The sequence below is a fragment of the Schistocerca serialis genome, chromosome 10 (genome assembly GCF_023864345.2).
Source record: "Schistocerca serialis cubense isolate TAMUIC-IGC-003099 chromosome 10, iqSchSeri2.2, whole genome shotgun sequence".
Classification (NCBI taxonomy): domain Eukaryota; kingdom Metazoa; phylum Arthropoda; class Insecta; order Orthoptera; family Acrididae; genus Schistocerca; species Schistocerca serialis.
The window spans coordinates 202237985-202257099 of record NC_064647.1 but is presented as its reverse complement, the minus strand read 5'-3'; the positions used below and the strand labels follow the sequence as shown (position 1 = coordinate 202257099).

At 43.8% G+C, this 19115-nt stretch overlaps 1 protein-coding gene across 1 annotated transcript in view; it reads right to left on the bottom strand.

Annotated features, from left to right (window-relative positions):
* Positions 1 to 19115, bottom strand: part of LOC126424687 (mucin-17) — a 166358-nt gene that overhangs the window by 41198 nt on the left and 106045 nt on the right. Inside the window, exons 13-15 of the mRNA XM_050087414.1 lie at positions 18107 to 18431; positions 9565 to 9856; positions 1096 to 1436 (exon numbers count right to left, since the gene is read on the bottom strand). Of these exons, the coding sequence (XP_049943371.1) occupies positions 1096 to 1436; positions 9565 to 9856; positions 18107 to 18431 (958 nt within the window). The remainder of the gene's footprint in view (positions 1 to 1095; positions 1437 to 9564; positions 9857 to 18106; positions 18432 to 19115) is intronic.

Here is a 19115-nt window from a genome sequence, read left to right as displayed (position 1 = left end):
CTGAATTCTTTAACCCCACTGCTTAGAATTTTCAATGCAAATGATTGGTCTGCCATGAAGATATTGCTGCAACTGATGCTCAGTGCTAACCTTTCACAGCCAATTCTAACACATGATTAATGCCGATCCAAACAATTATAGTTTTTTTTCCATACAGACTGATGAGCTGTAATAAATTATCTATACAACTGCAGTTTGTTGAGTTTAACATGAAGTTTAGAGAAAAGAGGCAGCATCCTGACAGAGATAATTTTACCTAGTATACGTCTACTATCAGCCTAAACATCTGAAAAGTCATTTTTAAGGTAAAGCTGCCATTAACCCAAACACTTATTTAGCACAATAGTGCTTTATTAGACACTGTCCTTTTGTAGCTGATATGCCCTTTCCATTATCTGACTTACCAAGCTAGTTAAAGGGGACTACAGTAAATGAGAACTCTGAAGCAAAGAGCAACTTGACATATTTAACACTGATAAACACTGCCAGAGATAAAGGAAAGGCTAAGTGACAAATAAAAAACACTAGTCTTGACTGTGAATCGAAGCCGAGACTTTTGGGTTGTAGTCTGGACAATAGTTCAAAATTTTCTATTTTGTTCTTGTCTGAATTGCTTATCATTCACATTAAACTTCCATATGAGGCGCCACTCGAAACAAATTTTTCACAATAAACTTCCTATCACTTAAATTCAAATTGATATGAATAAGTGTGTCTTTTTTCAGAAATTCTGTTTGCTAACGATAGTCTGCATAGCAAAACTCGTGTACCGTGTCTCTAATGCCCCCCCCCCCCTCCCCCCAGCACTGCTTAATTTGTTTTGAGTACATTCCATTACCCCAATTTTAAATTTTTTTCCATCGTATTATCTCTTTTCAAGACTCTACTCGTTGAAATCATATGCTGTTCCAAATCCTCTGCATTCTCTGACAGAATTACTGTGCTGTTGGAAAACCTCAAAGTTTTATTTCTTCTCCCTAAGCTTTAACTGCCTTCCCAAATTTCTTCCTGGCTAGCTCAATGTACAGGCTAAGATCTATAACTACTGTACAACAAAACTACATGTCAAAATACGATCAAAGAAGAAGTAATTACCTTGCGCATACCGCCGTTGGTGCCGGGGGATCGACTGACTATGTGCTGTCCCTGGACAGCTAATGGACTGGCTGTGGCAGGTGGTGAACGGAGTGGTAACTCTAAGACGTGGGGCTCTGGTTCACCGGACACTCCCACTGGTATAACCGAGACTGAGTTGGTTTCCGTTACCATCCCTCTGCGAGCCGCATCGGAAGCACTAGGTGACGATGTCAAGGGCTTTTGCTGGGGACGACTGTTACTCTGAAGAGGATTGTAGTCGAAGGCACGGAGACGATGTTGGACGCTGGACACGTATGTAGCTGCTCGATGAGAAGCGCGCGGCGACAGGACCAGATCACCTGCAAAAAAACAACACTGTGATCAGCAAGATATTTCACAGGTGTGTATGAATATACTGTATTTGTCAGAGAGTAAGATCACCCTGAAAATAAGACAACCATCTTTTTCAAGATACTCCCACACAAAAAAATTATTTTTTAACATATTCTTTCTAATCAAAATTATGAACTTTTATTGATGTAAGAGAACTGCCTAAAAAGTTAATGTTACACCTATTCTAAACTTATGCCATTTATTGGCTGTCTCCTATTGTGATAATACATGGATAAATAAAATAAACAAAAATAATTATTGACATTAATTTTTTATCTTCATTGCCTTTGTTTGTTTACTTATCCTGCCGTCTGTGGTATCACTTGCTTATTCGAGGCATGCTGCCACAGAATGGTAGGGCCACAACTGAGGAAACTGGATAATTTTTTAATTTCGTCCGTCTCAATTGCACTGATTCAGCTGTAGTGGTTAGCAGTTTCAGGCTGACAAGCCCAGTCTCAAAACACACACCTTGCTATTAACCACAATTATTTATACAAGCTGGTGCCAAAAGGTACAGCAAACTATATAGTGGACAATAAGTATACTCACTGATCTTAGTCTATGTGTATTTTGGTGGTGTCACTATTTGTAATCATCCTCATCACCATCCTCAGAAGGCAGCTGCGAAACTTACCTTGTGTTGTCACAAATATTTGTCTGGTTAGAGATGGAACTGAGAACACAGCCTGTGGAAGAGCCCATAGGGGTAAGGTCTGGAAAGTACGGAGGATGAGGCAGCACAGTGGTTTTGTTTTTTGTTCAATAGTCATGCACCAACAGGGATGAATATGCAGGTGCATAATTGTGATGCAAGAGCCACGAATTGTCTTGCCACATTTCAGGCTGTTTCCTTCTCACATTTTCTTGCAGGGGTCACAACATGTCCCTCAAAGTCAAAGAAAACTATCAGTATGGCTTTGAAATCTGACCTAACCGGATGAGCTTTTTTTGGTCTTGGAGACCCTTTCCCGACCCACTGTGAAGACTGAACTTTGGTCTCAACATCTTAAAAGTAGACCCACATTTCATCACTGGACGAATCTCTTAAGGAACATTACATTCTCATCTGTGCGACCCGGAAGTTCTTCATAGATTGCTAGTTGAAGGTGTTTCTTCTCTTCACTCACGAGTCGTGGGATGAACTTGGCGGCAACACAATGTATTCCAAGATGCTGTGTCAGGATTTCATGACGTGATCCAACTGAAATACTACGTTCTTCTGCAATCTCTCTGACAGTCAGTCATCGATTTGCACGCAAAATTTCACTGACGTTCCTGAAATGAGCGTCTTCGGTAGATGTCAAAGGCCGTCCTGAACGAGGGTCATCTTTTATGTCCGTCTAGCCATTTTTAAACTGTGTGAACCATTCGTAACACTCGTCACCACACGTTTCCTGTGTCATTTGGTGTGCCCCTATAAACATTTTCTTGAGTTTCACAAAATATATAATGTGGTGTCACCGCCAGACACCACACTTGCTAGGTGATAGCTTAAATCGGCCGCGGTCCATTAGTACATGTCGGACCCGCGTGTCGCCACTGGGTGATCGCAGACCTAGCGCCACCACAAGGCAGGTCTCGAGATACGATAGAGCACTCGCCCCAGTTGTACGACGACATTGCTAGCGACAATACGGACGAAGCCTTCCTCTCATTTGCCGAGAGACAGTTAGAATAGCCTTCTGCTAAGTCCATGGCTACGACCTAGCAAGGCGCCATTAGCCTTACCTACTTTGAGAGTTATAGTATAAATGTCTCTAGAAGAACGCTGTATTCATCAAAGAATAAAAGTTAAGTATAAAGCAGCTACGTACTTTTCTTGCTACCATTCAATAGTTATCCTGTTCCAGACTTGACGCCAGTCGGCGTGTGTGTACGCGTGCCTTTCTTTCGGCTCCCTTCCCAGTGTGGCGTAGCAAGCTTGTTACGCCACAACAGATTGGCGACGAGGCAACGGAAAGGGTCTTGTTCTTTCTAATTGCTTACATTTATTTGTGTCATGGCTTCGCCACAATCTCCAGATGTACTGTCCGAATTTTATCACTTGCCGAATCAGCAGACGCAGGCGTTATTGGATGCCCTTGGACAGCTCGTCCAGGGTCAACGTGCACTGCAACACGATGCGGCAGCCGCCGCTTCACCGCTACCGCAGCCACAACTCGCAGTTGCACCGCCTTTTAGGCACTACGACCCGGCGCACGAATCGTGGACGGAATGGTCCCGCCAGTTTGGCTTTCATCTAGCCGCCTACAGAATTCAAGGTAATGAGCGGCAACCGTTTTTGCTTTCTTGTGTCGGTGTGTCCACCTACCGTGTGATAGTGAAATTGTTTCCCCGACGCGACGTAGCAACTCTGTCCTACGATGAGATTTTGTCTGCTTAAGATGCCTATTTCAAAGAAACAGTTAATGTGGTTGCAAAACGGTATACGTTTTTTCGTACGAAACGTACGGCCGGTCAAACTAATAGGGAGTGGGTAGCAACATTGCAAGGACTTACTAGGGAGTGTTCTTTTGACTGTGACTGTGGTCTTTCTTATTCAGATACAATGGTACGTGATGCAATTGCACAGAACGTTTCTGATGTTCGCATATGGGAGCAAATTTTGAAACTAGTTAATCCCTCCCTTCAACAAGTGATAGACATATTGGATAGACAAGACACACTTGACTGTGCTCAGGAATCTTTTGAAACTTCGCCAGCCGTGTGTAACATTAACCGGCCCGCCGGGCGAGCTGCGCGGCCCGGTAAATTGCCCTCGCGCACGTCGAAGCAGCTGCCGCCGCTCTCTAAGCCACGTGTGCCGCGCCAGCACACAAATGCAGTGAAATCATGCCCGCGGTGTGCTACTAGACATTCGCGTGAACATTGCCCGTCACGCCAAGCTATTTGCTTTTTCTTTCATAGGAAACGACATGTTCAAAGTGTTTGCCAGAAAAAGCTCAGATCAGACAATCACAACCATTCCCGGCCCTTTGCTTCGCGCCGGAAAAGAATAGAGGACACTCAGGCTTGTGGACCTTCGCCCATGGACATTCATGTAGTTAATTCCACTTCGTCCAGTGACACTTTCTCTAACAGTGACTGTGTTCGTCCCACAAACAGTGTGCGTCGACGTCGCCGGAAATCACGTCAATTAGCAAGTGATTCTGTACCAGTGTCTGTTCAAATTGCACAAAACAGTCGCTCTTGTCGTCAGCAGGACGATAAACTTTTTGTAGATTTGGACATTCATGGCAAGGTCATACCATTCCAGCTCGATACCGGAGCTGCAGTTTCATTGCTCAATCACGACACGTACAAACAACTGGGCAAACCTCCGTTGCGTGCCGCAAATGTTACGCTAAAAAGTTATTCAGGACAGCCGATCCCTGTGTTAGGACAGTGCACTCTTCTTGCAACATACAAGGGACAAACAAAACTTGTGTCATTTTACGTTCTTCGTTCTTCTTCTGCAGTGAACTTGTTTGGCTTAGATTTATTTCAATTGTTTAACATGTCTATTGTAAATCAGGTCCTATCAGTGAATCAAACTGTGCCTTCAGACAGTGTTTCTCGTCTGTGTGACGAATTTGCAGACATTTTTGCACCGGGCTTAGGTTGCGCTAAAAACTATGAAGCACATTTGGAACTGAAAGTCAACGCGCAACCGAAATTTTTCAGAGCGCGCAATGTTCCTCACGCATTGCGTGATGAGGTCGCAAGAACACTAAACGATCTAGAATCACAGGGTGTAATTGAACGTGTGCAAGCTTCTCTCTGGGCCTCACCCTTAGTAATTTTGCCAAAACCTTCCGGAAAATTGAGACTTTGCGTGGACTTCAAGGCCACAGTGAATCCACAACTAGTGACTGCTACTTTTCCTTTGCCCCGCCCGGAAGATCTTTTTGCTAAACTGTGCCCGGGAAAATATTTTTCAAAGTTGGACCTAGCCGATGCGTACTTGCAAATACCGGTGGACGACGAATCCCAGCGCGTATTGGTGGTTAACACGCATCTTGGATTGTACAGGTTCAAAAGACTGCCGTTCGGGTGTGCATCCGCCCCTGCATTGTTTCAGCAATATTTACAAACTATTTGTGCGTCGGTCCCTACTGCAGCAAACTATCTGGACGATACAGTGATCTCCGGACAGACAGAAGACGATCATCTTGCGAACCTACGAACATTATTTCAGGTCTTGCGACAAAATGGTCTTCGCTTGAGGAAGGACAAATGTGTGTTTTTTGCTCGTGACTTACCATACCTGGGCCATGTCATCAATACCCAAGGCATACATCCGAGTCCAGAGCACCTCCGTGCCATACAAGAATTGCCTTCGCCGCAAAATGTGAGGCAGCTGCAGAGTGTGTTGGGTAAAATTACCTACTATCATCGCTTTCTGCGCAATGCCTCTTCCATTTCAGCTCCGCTTCATCGCTTACGCCGTAAGGGTGTTCCGTTCGTCTGGACGACGGAATGCGAACGCGCCTTTCGCCAGTTGAAATCGGCGTTGCTTTCAAATACTTGCCTTACGCCATTCGATCCCCAGAAACCCCTTTTGTTGATGGTTGATGCGTCGGATTTCGGGATCGGTGCTGTGCTTGCGCACAAAGTTGGCTCGCATGATCGCCCTATTGCCTTTGCGTCCAAATTGCTCTCGTCTGCGCAAAGAAATTATTCCCAGATAGAGAAAGAAGCTTTGGCTCTCGTGTTTGGTGTTACTAAGTTCCATGATTTCTTGTATGGTCGTCACTTTACCATCATCACAGACCACAAACCTTTGACATCGCTTTTTCATCCGACCAAGCCTGTACCTCCACGTACAGCACAGAAATTCATTCGCTGGTCTATTTTCCTCTCGCAGTACTGCTACGATATCTTGTATCGGTCCACTGCTAAGCACGGAAACGCCGATGCGTTGTCCCGTTTGCCTGTTGCTGAGGATAAAGCATTCGATTCTTCCGAACTTGCTTGCCTGTTCATTGATTCGGAAACCGATGACGTGGTCGAATCGTTTCCGATTGATTTTCGTCGTGTAGCTACAGCCACAGCTGCTGACCCTGTCCTTGCTACCGTTTTGCGTTTTGTTGCTACGCAATGGCCTTTGTCAAAGTCGCGGATTGAGGATCCGTTGGTTCGCCGATTTTTTGCTCACAAGGAGAGACTTTTTGTTCGACGTGGTGTTTTGTTGTTGCGTTCTGATAATGATCAGTCCCGAGTCGTGGTCCCACGTTCGTTACAGTCCTCTGTCTTACGGCTTCTTCACCAAGGACATTGGGGTATAGTGCGAACGAAACAACTTGCTCGTCAGCACTGTACTTGGTTCGGAATCGATGCTGCGATTACGAATATGTGTTCTTCTTGCATGGCGTGTGCCGAACAACAATCCGCACCGCCGCGGAAAGTCTTTGCATGGCCAAAAGCCACTTTCCCTTGGCAACGCTTGCACATCGATTTTGCTGGTCCATTCTGGAATGCTCGATGGTTGGTTCTGGTCGATGCCTTCAGTAATTTTCCTTTTGTTGTCCGGATGTCTTCCACGACGTCCTCCGCCACCATCCAAGCGTTGTCTGCTATCTTTTGCATTGAAGGTCTTCCGCAGACTATTGTTTCCGACAATGGCCCACAATTCATGTCCGCAGAATTTCAGTCATTCTGCCAGGCCAATGGTATTCAACATCGGACATCCGCGCCATTTTCGCCTCAGTCAAATGGTGCCGCTGAACGATTGGTCCGGACTTTCAAGTCACAGATGTTGAAATTGAAAGAGTCGCATTCTCGGGAGGACGCATTGTTGCTCTTTTTGTCCTCGTATCGCTCTCAGCCCCGAGATGGTCGCTCGCCGGCTGAGTTGCTCCACGGTCGTCCTCATCGAACCTTGATGTCTTTGCTGCATCCGCCGCATCAGGTTCCTGTGCAGCGGCAGACTCCTGCTTTTGCTCCAGGCGACGTTGTATTCTATCGCAACTATCGTGGTTCACGGCGTTGGCTCGCAGGGCGCATTCTTCGCTGCCTCAGCCACGCGATGTATTTGGTTTTGGGGGCCTCTGGTGAGGTGCGTCGGCATCTCAATCAGCTGCGCCTCTGTCGTCGCACGGGTTCTGCCGCTCCCCGTCTGCTTTCAGCGACGGTGCCGTCCGGTCAGCACCCTGGGGACCCATCTACTGGCTCGCCTCATCCCCAGGTGTTACCGATGATGCCTTCCATTTTGCCCCATGGTGACGCGCCGCCGCAGCAGCCGCCGCCGCCGCCGCCTGTTCTCCCGCCGGCGCCGCCCGCATTCGACGCTTCGCTGCAGCCGCCAAGCGCCTCCCTGGGTCACGCGCCGCTGATCGCTTCCCGTGACCAGCCGTCCTCTGCCATGGACCTCTTGCCCGCTCCGGACCACATGACGTCATCGCGCATCGGGTACCCCGACGCAATGGAGGTCGACCCTTCGGCCCCTCCTGTCTCATTACGGGCACATACACCGCATGTTGACGTGCACCCTGGACTAGGTTTTCAGGCGTTTCCTAGATCCCCTCGGACCGAATGGCCGGGTGCGGGTGGCACAGCCTCGCCTGTTGTTAGGCTCCCCACCTCATCGCATACGTCAACATGGGGTCCTCCCCACGGCGGGCGGAAGCCTTATCACACGACCGTTCGCCGATTTGCGGGGGAGGAATGTGGTGTCACCGCCAGACACCACACTTGCTAGGTGGTAGCTTAAATCGGCCGCGGTCCATTTAGTACATGTCGGACCCGCGTGTCGCCACTGGGTGATCGCAGACCTAGCGCCACCACAAGGCAGGTCTCGAGATACGATAGAGCACTCGCCCCAGTTGTACGACGACATTGCTAGCGACAATACGGACGAAGCCTTCCTCTCATTTGCCGAGAGACAGTTAGAATAGCCTTCTGCTAAGTCCATGGCTACGACCTAGCAAGGCGCCATTAGCCTTACCTACTTTGAGAGTTATAGTATAAATGTCTCAAGAAGAACGCTGTATTCATCAAAGAATAAAAGTTAAGTATAAAGCAGCTACGTACTTTTCTTGCTACCATTCAATAGTTATCCTGTTCCAGACTTGACGCCAGTCGGCGTGTGTGTACGCGTGCCTTTCTTTCGGCTCCCTTCCCAGTGTGGCGTAGCAAGCTTGTTACGCCACAACATATAATGCTGACACACTGTTCTTCTAACTCTTCCATCTCGAAACACACGAACTGCATGACTCAGCATTCTACTCAATACAGCATTGAACAATAACTAACAGACACCGACAATTAAATTTTCAGCAGTTACACATTAAACACAGGTGTGTGCAGGGATGCCAACCACATTTTGCTCCAACATGTCATTGGCAGGAAGTTATGAACGTTCTGTAATTTTTTGAACAGACACAGTAGCTTCTCTTTCAGTAAATTGTGGGACCCAACACTCAGCATTGGCTGAGAGGGACTGCTGTGCACAAAGAGGGCAGCAGAAGCACTGAACGATGGGTTCACACTCGGCACTCCGCAACCACATCTCTTCTCACCACCACTCTATCTGGCATGCAGGTGGCTGGATAGTGAAGGAAGGGATTGGGGGAGGGGAGGGGGAAGGAGAGAAAGAGAAGTTTGAAGCAGGTGCTTCTCGCCATACAGTGGCAACACTGAGTCACAGATACGCACAACAAAGAGACTGCTAAATCAGTAAGCTTTCGGCCTACTTACTAATTTAGTGGTCTACCTGTGACTCAACATCTCCAGTATATGGTGAGAAGCTATCTATCCTTTTCATAATATTGTCATTATTCGATACTGGATTTTTCGCTGTTTGATTTTGTGTAAATGATTTTATATGAAGGAAGTGTGATGTAGCAAAGACGGTAGAAGCACTAAGCGACTGTGTTTCATGCAAGGCATTCTGTGGTCTTGTCCCCCTATCACTCCACCCAACACAACATGTGACCAGGTAGTGAATAAAGGGACGATGACTGAAGAGAGTATAAAGGAGTAGTGCTTTGGCAAAGACGCTCAATCTACAGGTATTACCTGAAGATGGAGGGTGCACTGTCAAAATATCAACTGCATCAGTTGGTACACCTGAGAGGAATAAAAACAAATACAGCAATTGTCGACGGTCACCTTGTCGCCAGTATTTCTCCAAGAGTAGCAGGTGGCGCATGAAACTGGAGTGCGAGCCGTAGGGCCGCTGGAGCGTCTGGAAAAGGCGCTTGGTGTCAGCCGTGAACTGCAGGGATGCAGTGCACTGCTCCCACTCCCCACCTCCCCGTGGTGCACCGCCCGCACCGTGGAACTCGAAGCTGGCCTGGACAGGTGGCGGCTGGTCCTCGTCGCCGGCGTGGTGGCTGCTACTCGCACCGGAGGACTGTCGTCTCCCACCGACTGGCCCGGCAGACGCAGGTATGGGGGTGACCTGAAAAAGTATTTGTCTCCCTTGAATATTTTTTAAATGAGAAATGCAGCATTACTTGGCAATACAAACTGTGGTCCTGACTGAAGTAGGAACTTCCTTTGTCACGTGGTTAAGCACAGTCACATTTTAGTTTCAAGCATGCAGTGGTGTTACCTAATAGCACAAAAACGAAAGTGATTATAGAGACTGTCCCGGCGAACCGGGACAGTGGCCTACTATTAATGCTTCAAGCAGGGAACTTCAGTATGTACTCAACAGCTGCGAGTGCCTGGTGATAATCTGGCGAAGTACTCGTATATTGCCACAAAATTGACACGGACATTTATACCCCTATCACTGGTCCTATCACTTGTAATGTCACATTTAGCTATGATTTGTAAGTTTACCGTAAAGTTTATAGATACAGTGTCTTCATGGAATTTTTATTTAATATGTTTAATTTTTCCTTCACAGAGATTTAGTTCTTACTTATTATTTACTTATTTTATCTGAGGTGAGTCAGCACTACTGTTGTGCCTGCAGTGCAGGCCAAAGACACCGAGAGGATGAATTCCATGACACTGCATGGACACCTTTCTTTTTTTAACAATAATTTATACCCTCCTTTCAAGACACTGTCCATTCCGTTCAACTGTTCTTCCAAGTCCTTTGCTGTCACTGACTGAATTACAATGTCATCGGCGAACCTCAAAGTTTTTATTTCACCTCCGTGGATTTTAATACCTACTCCGAATTTTTCTTTTGTTTCCTTAACTGCTTGCTCAATATACAGACTGAATAACATCGGGGACAGGCTACAGCCCTGTCTCACTCCCTTCCCAACCACTGCTCCCCTTTCGTGCCCCTCGACTCTTATAACTGCTTTCTGCACAAATTGTAAATAGCATTTCGCTCCCTGTATTTTACCCCTGCCACCTTCAGAATCTGAACGAGAGCATTCCAGTCAACATTGTCAAAAGCTTTCTCTAAGTCTACAAATGCTAGAAACGTAGGTTTGCCTTTCCTTAATCTATTTTCAAAGATAAGTGGTATGGTCAGTATTGCCTCACGTGTTCCGACATCAACAAAAGCAAAACGAGGATAATGGAATGTAGTCGAATTAAGTCGTGTGACGCTGAGGGAATTAGATTAGGAAATGAGACACTTAAAGTAGTACAGGAGTTTTGCTATTTGGGGAGCAAAATAACTGATGATGGTCGAAGTAGAGAGGATATAAAATGTAGAATGGCTATGGCAAGGAAAGCGTTTCTGAAGAAGAGAAATTTGTTAACATCGAGTATAGATTTAAGTGTCAGGAAGTCGTTTCTGAAAGTATGTGTATATTTGTATGGAGTGTAGTCATGTATGGACATGAAACATGGACGATAAAAAGTTTGGACAAGAAGAGAATAGAAGCTTTCGAAATGTGGTGCTACAGAAGAATGCTGAAGATTAGATGGATAGATCACAGAACTAATGAGCAGGTATTGAATAGAATTGGGGAGAAGATGACTTTGTGGCACAACTTGACTAGAAGAAGGGATCGGTTGGTAGCACATGTTCTGAGGCATCAAGGAATCACCAATTTAGTATTGGAGGGCAGCGTGGAGGGTAAAAATCGAAGAGGGAGACCAAGAGATGAGTACACTAAGCAGATTCAGAAGGATGTAGGCTGCAGTAGGTACTGGGAGATGAAGCAGCTTGCAGTCTCAGGACTGAAAACCACAACAACAACACTGTCAATTGTTTTTTTTTCTTGTCTTATTGGGAGATGTTTTGTTAGTAGGGTATAGGGATATGTAAATTAACTTTGTTGAGCAGTAACTAGTGAAAAACTTGACTGTATTTTATGATAGCTGTGAAAAATGAACTACAATTAAATTATTTTTCAAGTTAGCTTCCTGTTATAAGGAAATAAAACTGTCACTGAACCTACTAGTTGGGGACATATAAGGAAATAAAACTGTCACTGAACCTACTAGTTGGGGACAGTTACAGAGAGAGGAGAGAGAGAGAGAGAGAGAGAGAGAGAGAGAGAGAGAGAGAGAGAGAGAGAGAGAGAGAGCATTACTGTACTTGCCAGCTGCTGTATCGCTGGTAAATTTGGTCCTCTGCCATGAGCAACACTACTTTGTTAGTTAAGTGAGGCGTATCTGTGCTGATGGGCAATCTTTGCCAGGAAGTGAGCAAAACAGAAGAAATTGTGCAGTACAAATAGTTCTCGTTGAAAGAACAAACACATTTAAAGTGGTAGACGGAAATATTTAGAATGCTACTAAATATTTCAGAGCGGCAAAGAAATATGCACTTACAAAATTCCAGATTGCAGCTCTTAACAGAACTGTGGAAAAATAACAAGAGAAGACCAACTCAGTACTCTCTTTCTAAGAGTATACTACACAAGTTCATTTTAGGTGATTGTGTGTGTTTTAAATGCAGTAATTGATGATTGTTAACAATTTCTGGAAGAATCATTAATTTTTAACAACTACCTTTTGTGTTAGAGTAATTTAAATAACACGCTGCATGGCTATAACAGAATGCTGTGTAAACAACCACCAGCCAGCAAGGAGCTATCACAAAAGCTACTGGTTTGAAGGGTTAATGTCATTAAATTTATTGACAGTAAGAAGTAAATAAAAGTAAACATGATATTAAATGCACATTCACGATAACAAGAAAAGCTTTAACACATAAGAAAAATCTGATGACATTCAACAGAAATTTAGCTGTTAGGAAATCTTTTCACGAAGTATTTTTTTTTGTAGTGTAGCCTCATACACAAGTGAATAGATGAGAAGCGAACAAAAGCTTTTGAAACACGGTAGCGAAGAAGAATGATGTCAATTGAATGAGTAGATTGAGAAACTAATGAGGAAGGGCTTCACTGAATTGTGGAGACAAGAGCTTTTTGTCATAAAATAACTAAAAGACGGTATCAAACAATACACAATGAAATAATGACAATGTGAAAAGGATAGATTGCTACTCAACACAAAGAGGAGGCCCTGGGTTACTGGCAGGCACTGACTTTTTTGTCCAATAACTTAGACGTTTAAAAACCTCCTTCAATGTGCCTTCTGTGTCTCAACGTCTACTCTATGTGGTGAGCAGCAATTTATCCTTTTCATCTGAAAGAAAGTATTGGTTGAGAAGGCAAAAAGGAAAGTCGGTTTAGTAATGGAGGGAAGTGTGATGGTAAAAATTATAGAGGAAGACTGAGACCAGATACAGTAAGCAAGTTTATGTCGTGTGGACCACGGTACTCATGCAGAGATGAAGAGGCTTGCACAGAATACACCAGAGTTGCATCAAACAAGTGTTCAGACTGAGGACCACAAAAACATGCACAAAAGACCCACAGCACTAAGGAGACAATGTAATTTGATTCCGAAAGACTGAAGTTGAATACTCTGGCAATGTATTTATTAGAGGAGGAGGAGGAGGACAAGGTACATAATGTCGAAGTGAGTGGGCTTTCAGGTCTCAATCTGAAAGAAAAGGAAGCAACATGTTCACAGAATTTTGTTAACAATATAGGTAAATGGGAGAATAAAAAACCCTTGCACAACCTTCACAGCTATTTATGGACACAACTATACATCTGATCGAGTGTTAACTATTTCTATTTGATGATGTGTAGCTACAATAAAATCTATGATATGATCTGAGGAAAGGACATTAGCATCTCTCTTCCTTTTTAAATATGTATCAGTGTTTTGTTTATGAGATTTTCTCCAACTTTCAGGCTCTCCTTTGCACAGATCTATATGGAACCTACCTGCCAAAGAAACATTCAGAAAAAAATTATTCTACCTAGAGTAGAGGTTCCCAATCTTTCTGAGAACACTGTTCCCCAAGAACTACCAGATATTAGGTAATACCTGATGTCTACCTGATCATAGAAAAAGAATTTTCTTCAAACACTTGTTTCTAAAATGGTGAAATATAAATGACATTTAGCTTTTGTTTATTAAACAACAAACTAACGAGTCAATGACACAATTGGTACGGCTTATTATAACTAGTTTCTTTATAGAATGATGAAACAATTTTCAATGCATCACGAGTATTACCTACACTCCTTCTCAGCAAAGAAAGCAAACTATACACACTTGTTACAAAATACGCTTTCTCTGCACTACTCCTTCCCCAAAATGGCTCTGAGCACTATGCGACTTAACTTCTGAGGTCATCAGTCGCCTAGAACTTAGAACTAATTAAACCTAAGGACATCACACACATCCATGCCCGAGGCAGGATTCGAACCTGCGACCGTAGCGGTCACGCGGTTCCAGACTGAAGCGCCTTTAACCGCACGGCCACACCGGCCGGCACTCCTTCCCCATTGCGATACTTTGTTCACCCACAACCTGCACTCCCAATTAAAATCTACCGAATTAAGATGTGTCTGCAGCTCGTGGTCTCGCGGTAGTGTTCTCGCTTCCCGAGCACGGGTTCCCGGGTTCAATTCCCGGCGGGGTCAGGGATTTTTCCTGCCTCGATATGACTGGGTGTCGTTGTGTCGTCTTCATCATCATCATTCATCCCCATTATGGTCGGAGGAAGGCAATGGCAAACCACCTCCGTTAGGACCTTGCCTAGTAAGGTGACGCGGGTCTCCCGCGTCGCTCCCCTACGCTCTGTAAAGGAGTATGGGACTCATCATCATCATCATCATCATCATCATCATCATCATCACACTATATTTATTGTCTGTAGATCACATAGTTGCTGGACTCCTTGCTCCTGAACTGGCAGGAAATGAAAAGACTTCACACTGCCAATGCTCCGTCTCTGGCCACCACCACCACCACCACCACCACCACCAACAACAACAACAACAACAACAACACCACGAAGGTCCTGCAGCAGTGTATTAGCCATTACATAGTTACTGCTGTGTTATGCTGCGATGTCAATTAGTTTACTTATTGTTGTGAAGTTAATAATTATGCAGTTTCTGATCTATAGCATGAACAACCTACAACCCAGAGAAGACATTTTCATGAGACATATAAGCATATGTGATGTATCATATTTACGCGAGTGTAAGACGGCAACACCGTTTTTTAAGAGGCTCCTTGACAAAAATATTTTTTTAACGTATTCAGACTAATCAAAATTACAAACTCTCTTAATGAAAAAATATCTGCCTAAAAAGTTAACATTATTATATATATAGTACATCAGACAAATGTCTGCTTGTGTCTGTGTACGTGCGGTTGGATATGGGTGTGTGTGCGAGTGTATACCTGTCCTTTTTTCCCCCTAAGGTAAGTCTTTCTGCTCCCGGGATTGGAATGACTCCTTACCCTCTCCCTTAAAACCCACATCCTTTCGTCTTTGCCTCTCCTTCCCTCTTTCCTGATGAAGCAACTGTTGGTTGCGAAAGCTTGAATTTTGTGTGTATGTTTGTGTTTGTTTGTGTGTCTATCGACCTGCCAGCGCTTTCGTTTGGTAAGTCTCATCATCTTAAACAAAGATTCCATGACTTACCAAACGGGAAAGTGCTGGTAGATAGACACAATAAAAAAACACACAAACACACACACAAAATTTCAAGCTTTCGCAACCAACGGTTGCTTCATCAGGAAAGAGGGAAGGAGAGGGAAAGACGAAAGGATGTGGGTTTTAAGGGAGAGGGTAAGGAGTCATTCCAATCCCGGGAGCAGAAAGACTTACCTTAGGGGGAAAAAAGGACAGGTATACACTCGCGCACACACACACACACACACACACACACACACACACACACACATATCCATCCACACATATACAGACACAAGCAAACACACACACACACACACACACACACACACACACACACGCAGATATATATAAAAAAACAAAGATGAGGTGACTTACCGAACGAAAGCGCTGGCAGGTCGATAGACACACAAACAAACACAAACATACACACAAAATTCAAGCTTTCGCAACAAACTGTTGCCTCATCAGGAAAGAGGGAAGGAGAGGGGAAGACGAAAGGAAGTGGGTTTTAAGGGAGAGGGTAAGGAGTCATTCCAATCCCGGGAGCAGAAAGACTTACCTTAGGGGGAAAAAAGGACAGGTATACACTCGCACACATGCACATATCCATCCACACATACAGACACAAGCAGACATGTTTCCCTCTATTTTATATATATATATATTCTGATAATACAAGGACAAATAAAAAGAAAAGGTTTATAATACTGTTTACCTTCATTACCGTTTTGCTTACTAAGGCTGTCGCCTGTGGTATCAGTATTCTGAATCACCACCACCATCATCCCAATAGCACAGCTGCAAAATTTATATTTCTGTTGCCACAAATATTTGGCCATTTCTTTCGAAAATGCTACAACTTCTCAAAGTTGTGGTTGTGGTGGGACCTGAGAACACGACTGTTTCTCTACCACCCCAGCTCCCATATACATAGTAGATTTCACTTCTATGCTGACATAAGAATGTAACAATGTCTCTCGCTTCCAAACATATCATATGCCTGCTGCATTCTCATTGGCCGCATAGAACCAGCTGCTGACAACCCCTTTTGTTCCCATCGTACCTCATGGCAATTGTTGATAACATTGCTGCACAAAACAGGTAAGTTTGGCACAGGCCCCTATCTAGACTTTTACCATATCCTGCAGAAATGTACACTATTGTTGAGTATTTGTGCAATTTTAAAGTAATTCAGTTCTGACTACAAATGGATTCAGTTAAACTGCGGTTTAAGCATGGTAGAAGTCCATAAAAAACTGAAGTATGTGGCAAAGATTCCCACAGTTCCTAATTTCTCATGTATCCCTTGCACTAGTACCGTTCAAGTCAACTGTAACATGACTGTACCAGCACTGTCGATACCATATGAAGCACTTCACTGTATCTTGAGCCCATTCAAATTTGAGTGTAATTTGCCCAGCTCTACCTTCCTGAATTTTTCAAAATAAATCTGCATGTGATCTTAATAGCGAAAGCTACGTCTGTAAATTTATGCCAACCCCAAAGCTTTATTTGTTAATCTAAGATGGACCCCATTTATTAGTCTATTAAACAATTACGAACATGGACTTCAGCAGCAGTAGTTTAATTTGTGAATATAAGACGACAATGTATTTGGGAAAAAAATTCATTTTATAATAGGGTAAACACATGATGTGTCTCAATTTTCTTATCGTAAGATGCACGGTATGAAGTATGTGTGTAGTGGGGTGACAAAGTGAGGAAGATGATGTTCACACTTTCATCCCACAGGTTGTCAAACTCCACTACATTGTGCCATGCATTAAGGCTACTTTATTTTTCAGCGAGGCATGCAGGGAGGAGGTGAGGGAGGGGGGGGGGGGGGGGGGGGGGTTGCTGGTTGTGTGTCTAATTATTGGTAACTTACATATTGAACATTACAATCTCACAAAAGTATTGTTAATAGTAATGATCTTTTGAAAATAATTTAGATTTGTGACCAAAACACCATTGCACTTTGACTTTACTTACTCAGAACGACAAGGAAGGCCAGGAATTTTTGAACTGCACTGTTACTGGTGATGAGACCTGGGCTTCCCTTCAAAATTTAGAAAGAAAAAGCCAGTAAACGAAGTGGCATCAGTCACAAAATGATGATGCCTCTGTGCTTTGAGACTGAAAGTGCCTCCTACTCATCGACTTTATGCCTGACGGAGAAATAGGCCTACTGTCAGACCCTTCACCAACTGTCGTGTACCATTAAAAAGAAAGTTTTTTCACAACATTCACTCACTTTATGCTGCGTTGATAAAGTATTTGCTTCCACAGTTTAAATGGGAAGTTTTTGAACATTTACACTATAGCCAGGATTTGGCCCCAAGTTATTATGATCTTTTTCTGAAATTGGAGGATTTTTTGGGCACAAAGCCCTCTGGAAATGACAACGATATGACAGAGGACGTTGGTGAGTAATTTGATAACTATGCACCAACTTTGGAGGCAGAGGGCATTGGAAAGCTTGAGGAAGCCAAGATAAACTTTTAAATTTGAACAATGACTGCATGGGAAAAACAGTATGCTGTAAAACAAGTTATATTTCATTATTAGGAGAAACAAACCTTATTTAATTTTAGAATGACTCTCATATTTTCATCTCGTGTGCACAAGTCTGTGTGTATCTTTTTATTACAGCTCTATATTTTACACCAATCTGCTACTTTGTGTTTCAGCAGGATAGTTAACTACCATAAGTGGCATAATGGAAAGCACTCACTGGTATCAGGACAACATGAAGCTGCAATTTGTGTCGCCACTTACAGTGAGGTTGTTTCCAAACGTGGCCAGATTGCTGTAATCCATCATCACAGCCCCACTGCCTTGCTGGGCCGTACCATCCGTGATTCCATCACTGTCATCTAATCGTGTACTGTTGTTAGCTGTCGAATCTCCACTCTTCGGTGCAGTTTCCTGGGTCTCCTTCGTTGTCGAGCTGTCTGCCTTGGTGCGCCTGCGCTTTGGCTTTGGCTGGCCTGTCGACGAGGACTGTTGCTGCGCAGTTTGCCCGCTAGATTCCTTAGATTGCTGAGGCCCCTCTTCATTTTCCGAGCCAGACGGCACCTCAATGTCATGATACTGCAGTATCCTGTGTAAGAGATAAGTGATGTGTAGCTCGCTCAAATATGGCACACTCATAAATACATATTAGAATTCAGCTGTTACTATGTAAAGCAACAAAAGCATAGTTTGGTATAAAAATTGTGAATTTAAGAATTTCCCTACAAAAAGCAGTTCAAAGTTCATTATTGTTGCTTGATAATCAGTATAATCTGAGGATTGGAATCTCTGAAATAAGTACAGAGGTGAAAAGTAATAAGGGATGCACGAGCCTTCTTATATTCAGAGCTGAAAAGTATCTTATTCACCATTGCTTTCTCAACTGAAAACATAACAAGCAGGAGCAAATGTGCTGGATAAAGCACAAAAACATTATTTACTGATTCATTATTTATTTGGTTAACAATGCCACTGAATAAGTAGCATCTTTTGGAACAGAATTTTATTCTTTTATAACTAAAACAGTCAATATTCATCCAATGGTGAAGTAACTGCACAAAAGTGGTGTCTGGGCTGTAGAGACTCCTTTACATCATAATTATATGATATTTCTGTGCCTGGGTTGTTCAGAATTATTATGCAAAGTTCCTTTAGGACTACAATGACTACAGCCATTATGAAATATAGTATGACCCCTCTTTTATGTTCTCAGAATTAATGTTCCCCTGGATTTAAGACATTTCTTATGTTCAATCAAATTTCCTCTGTTCAC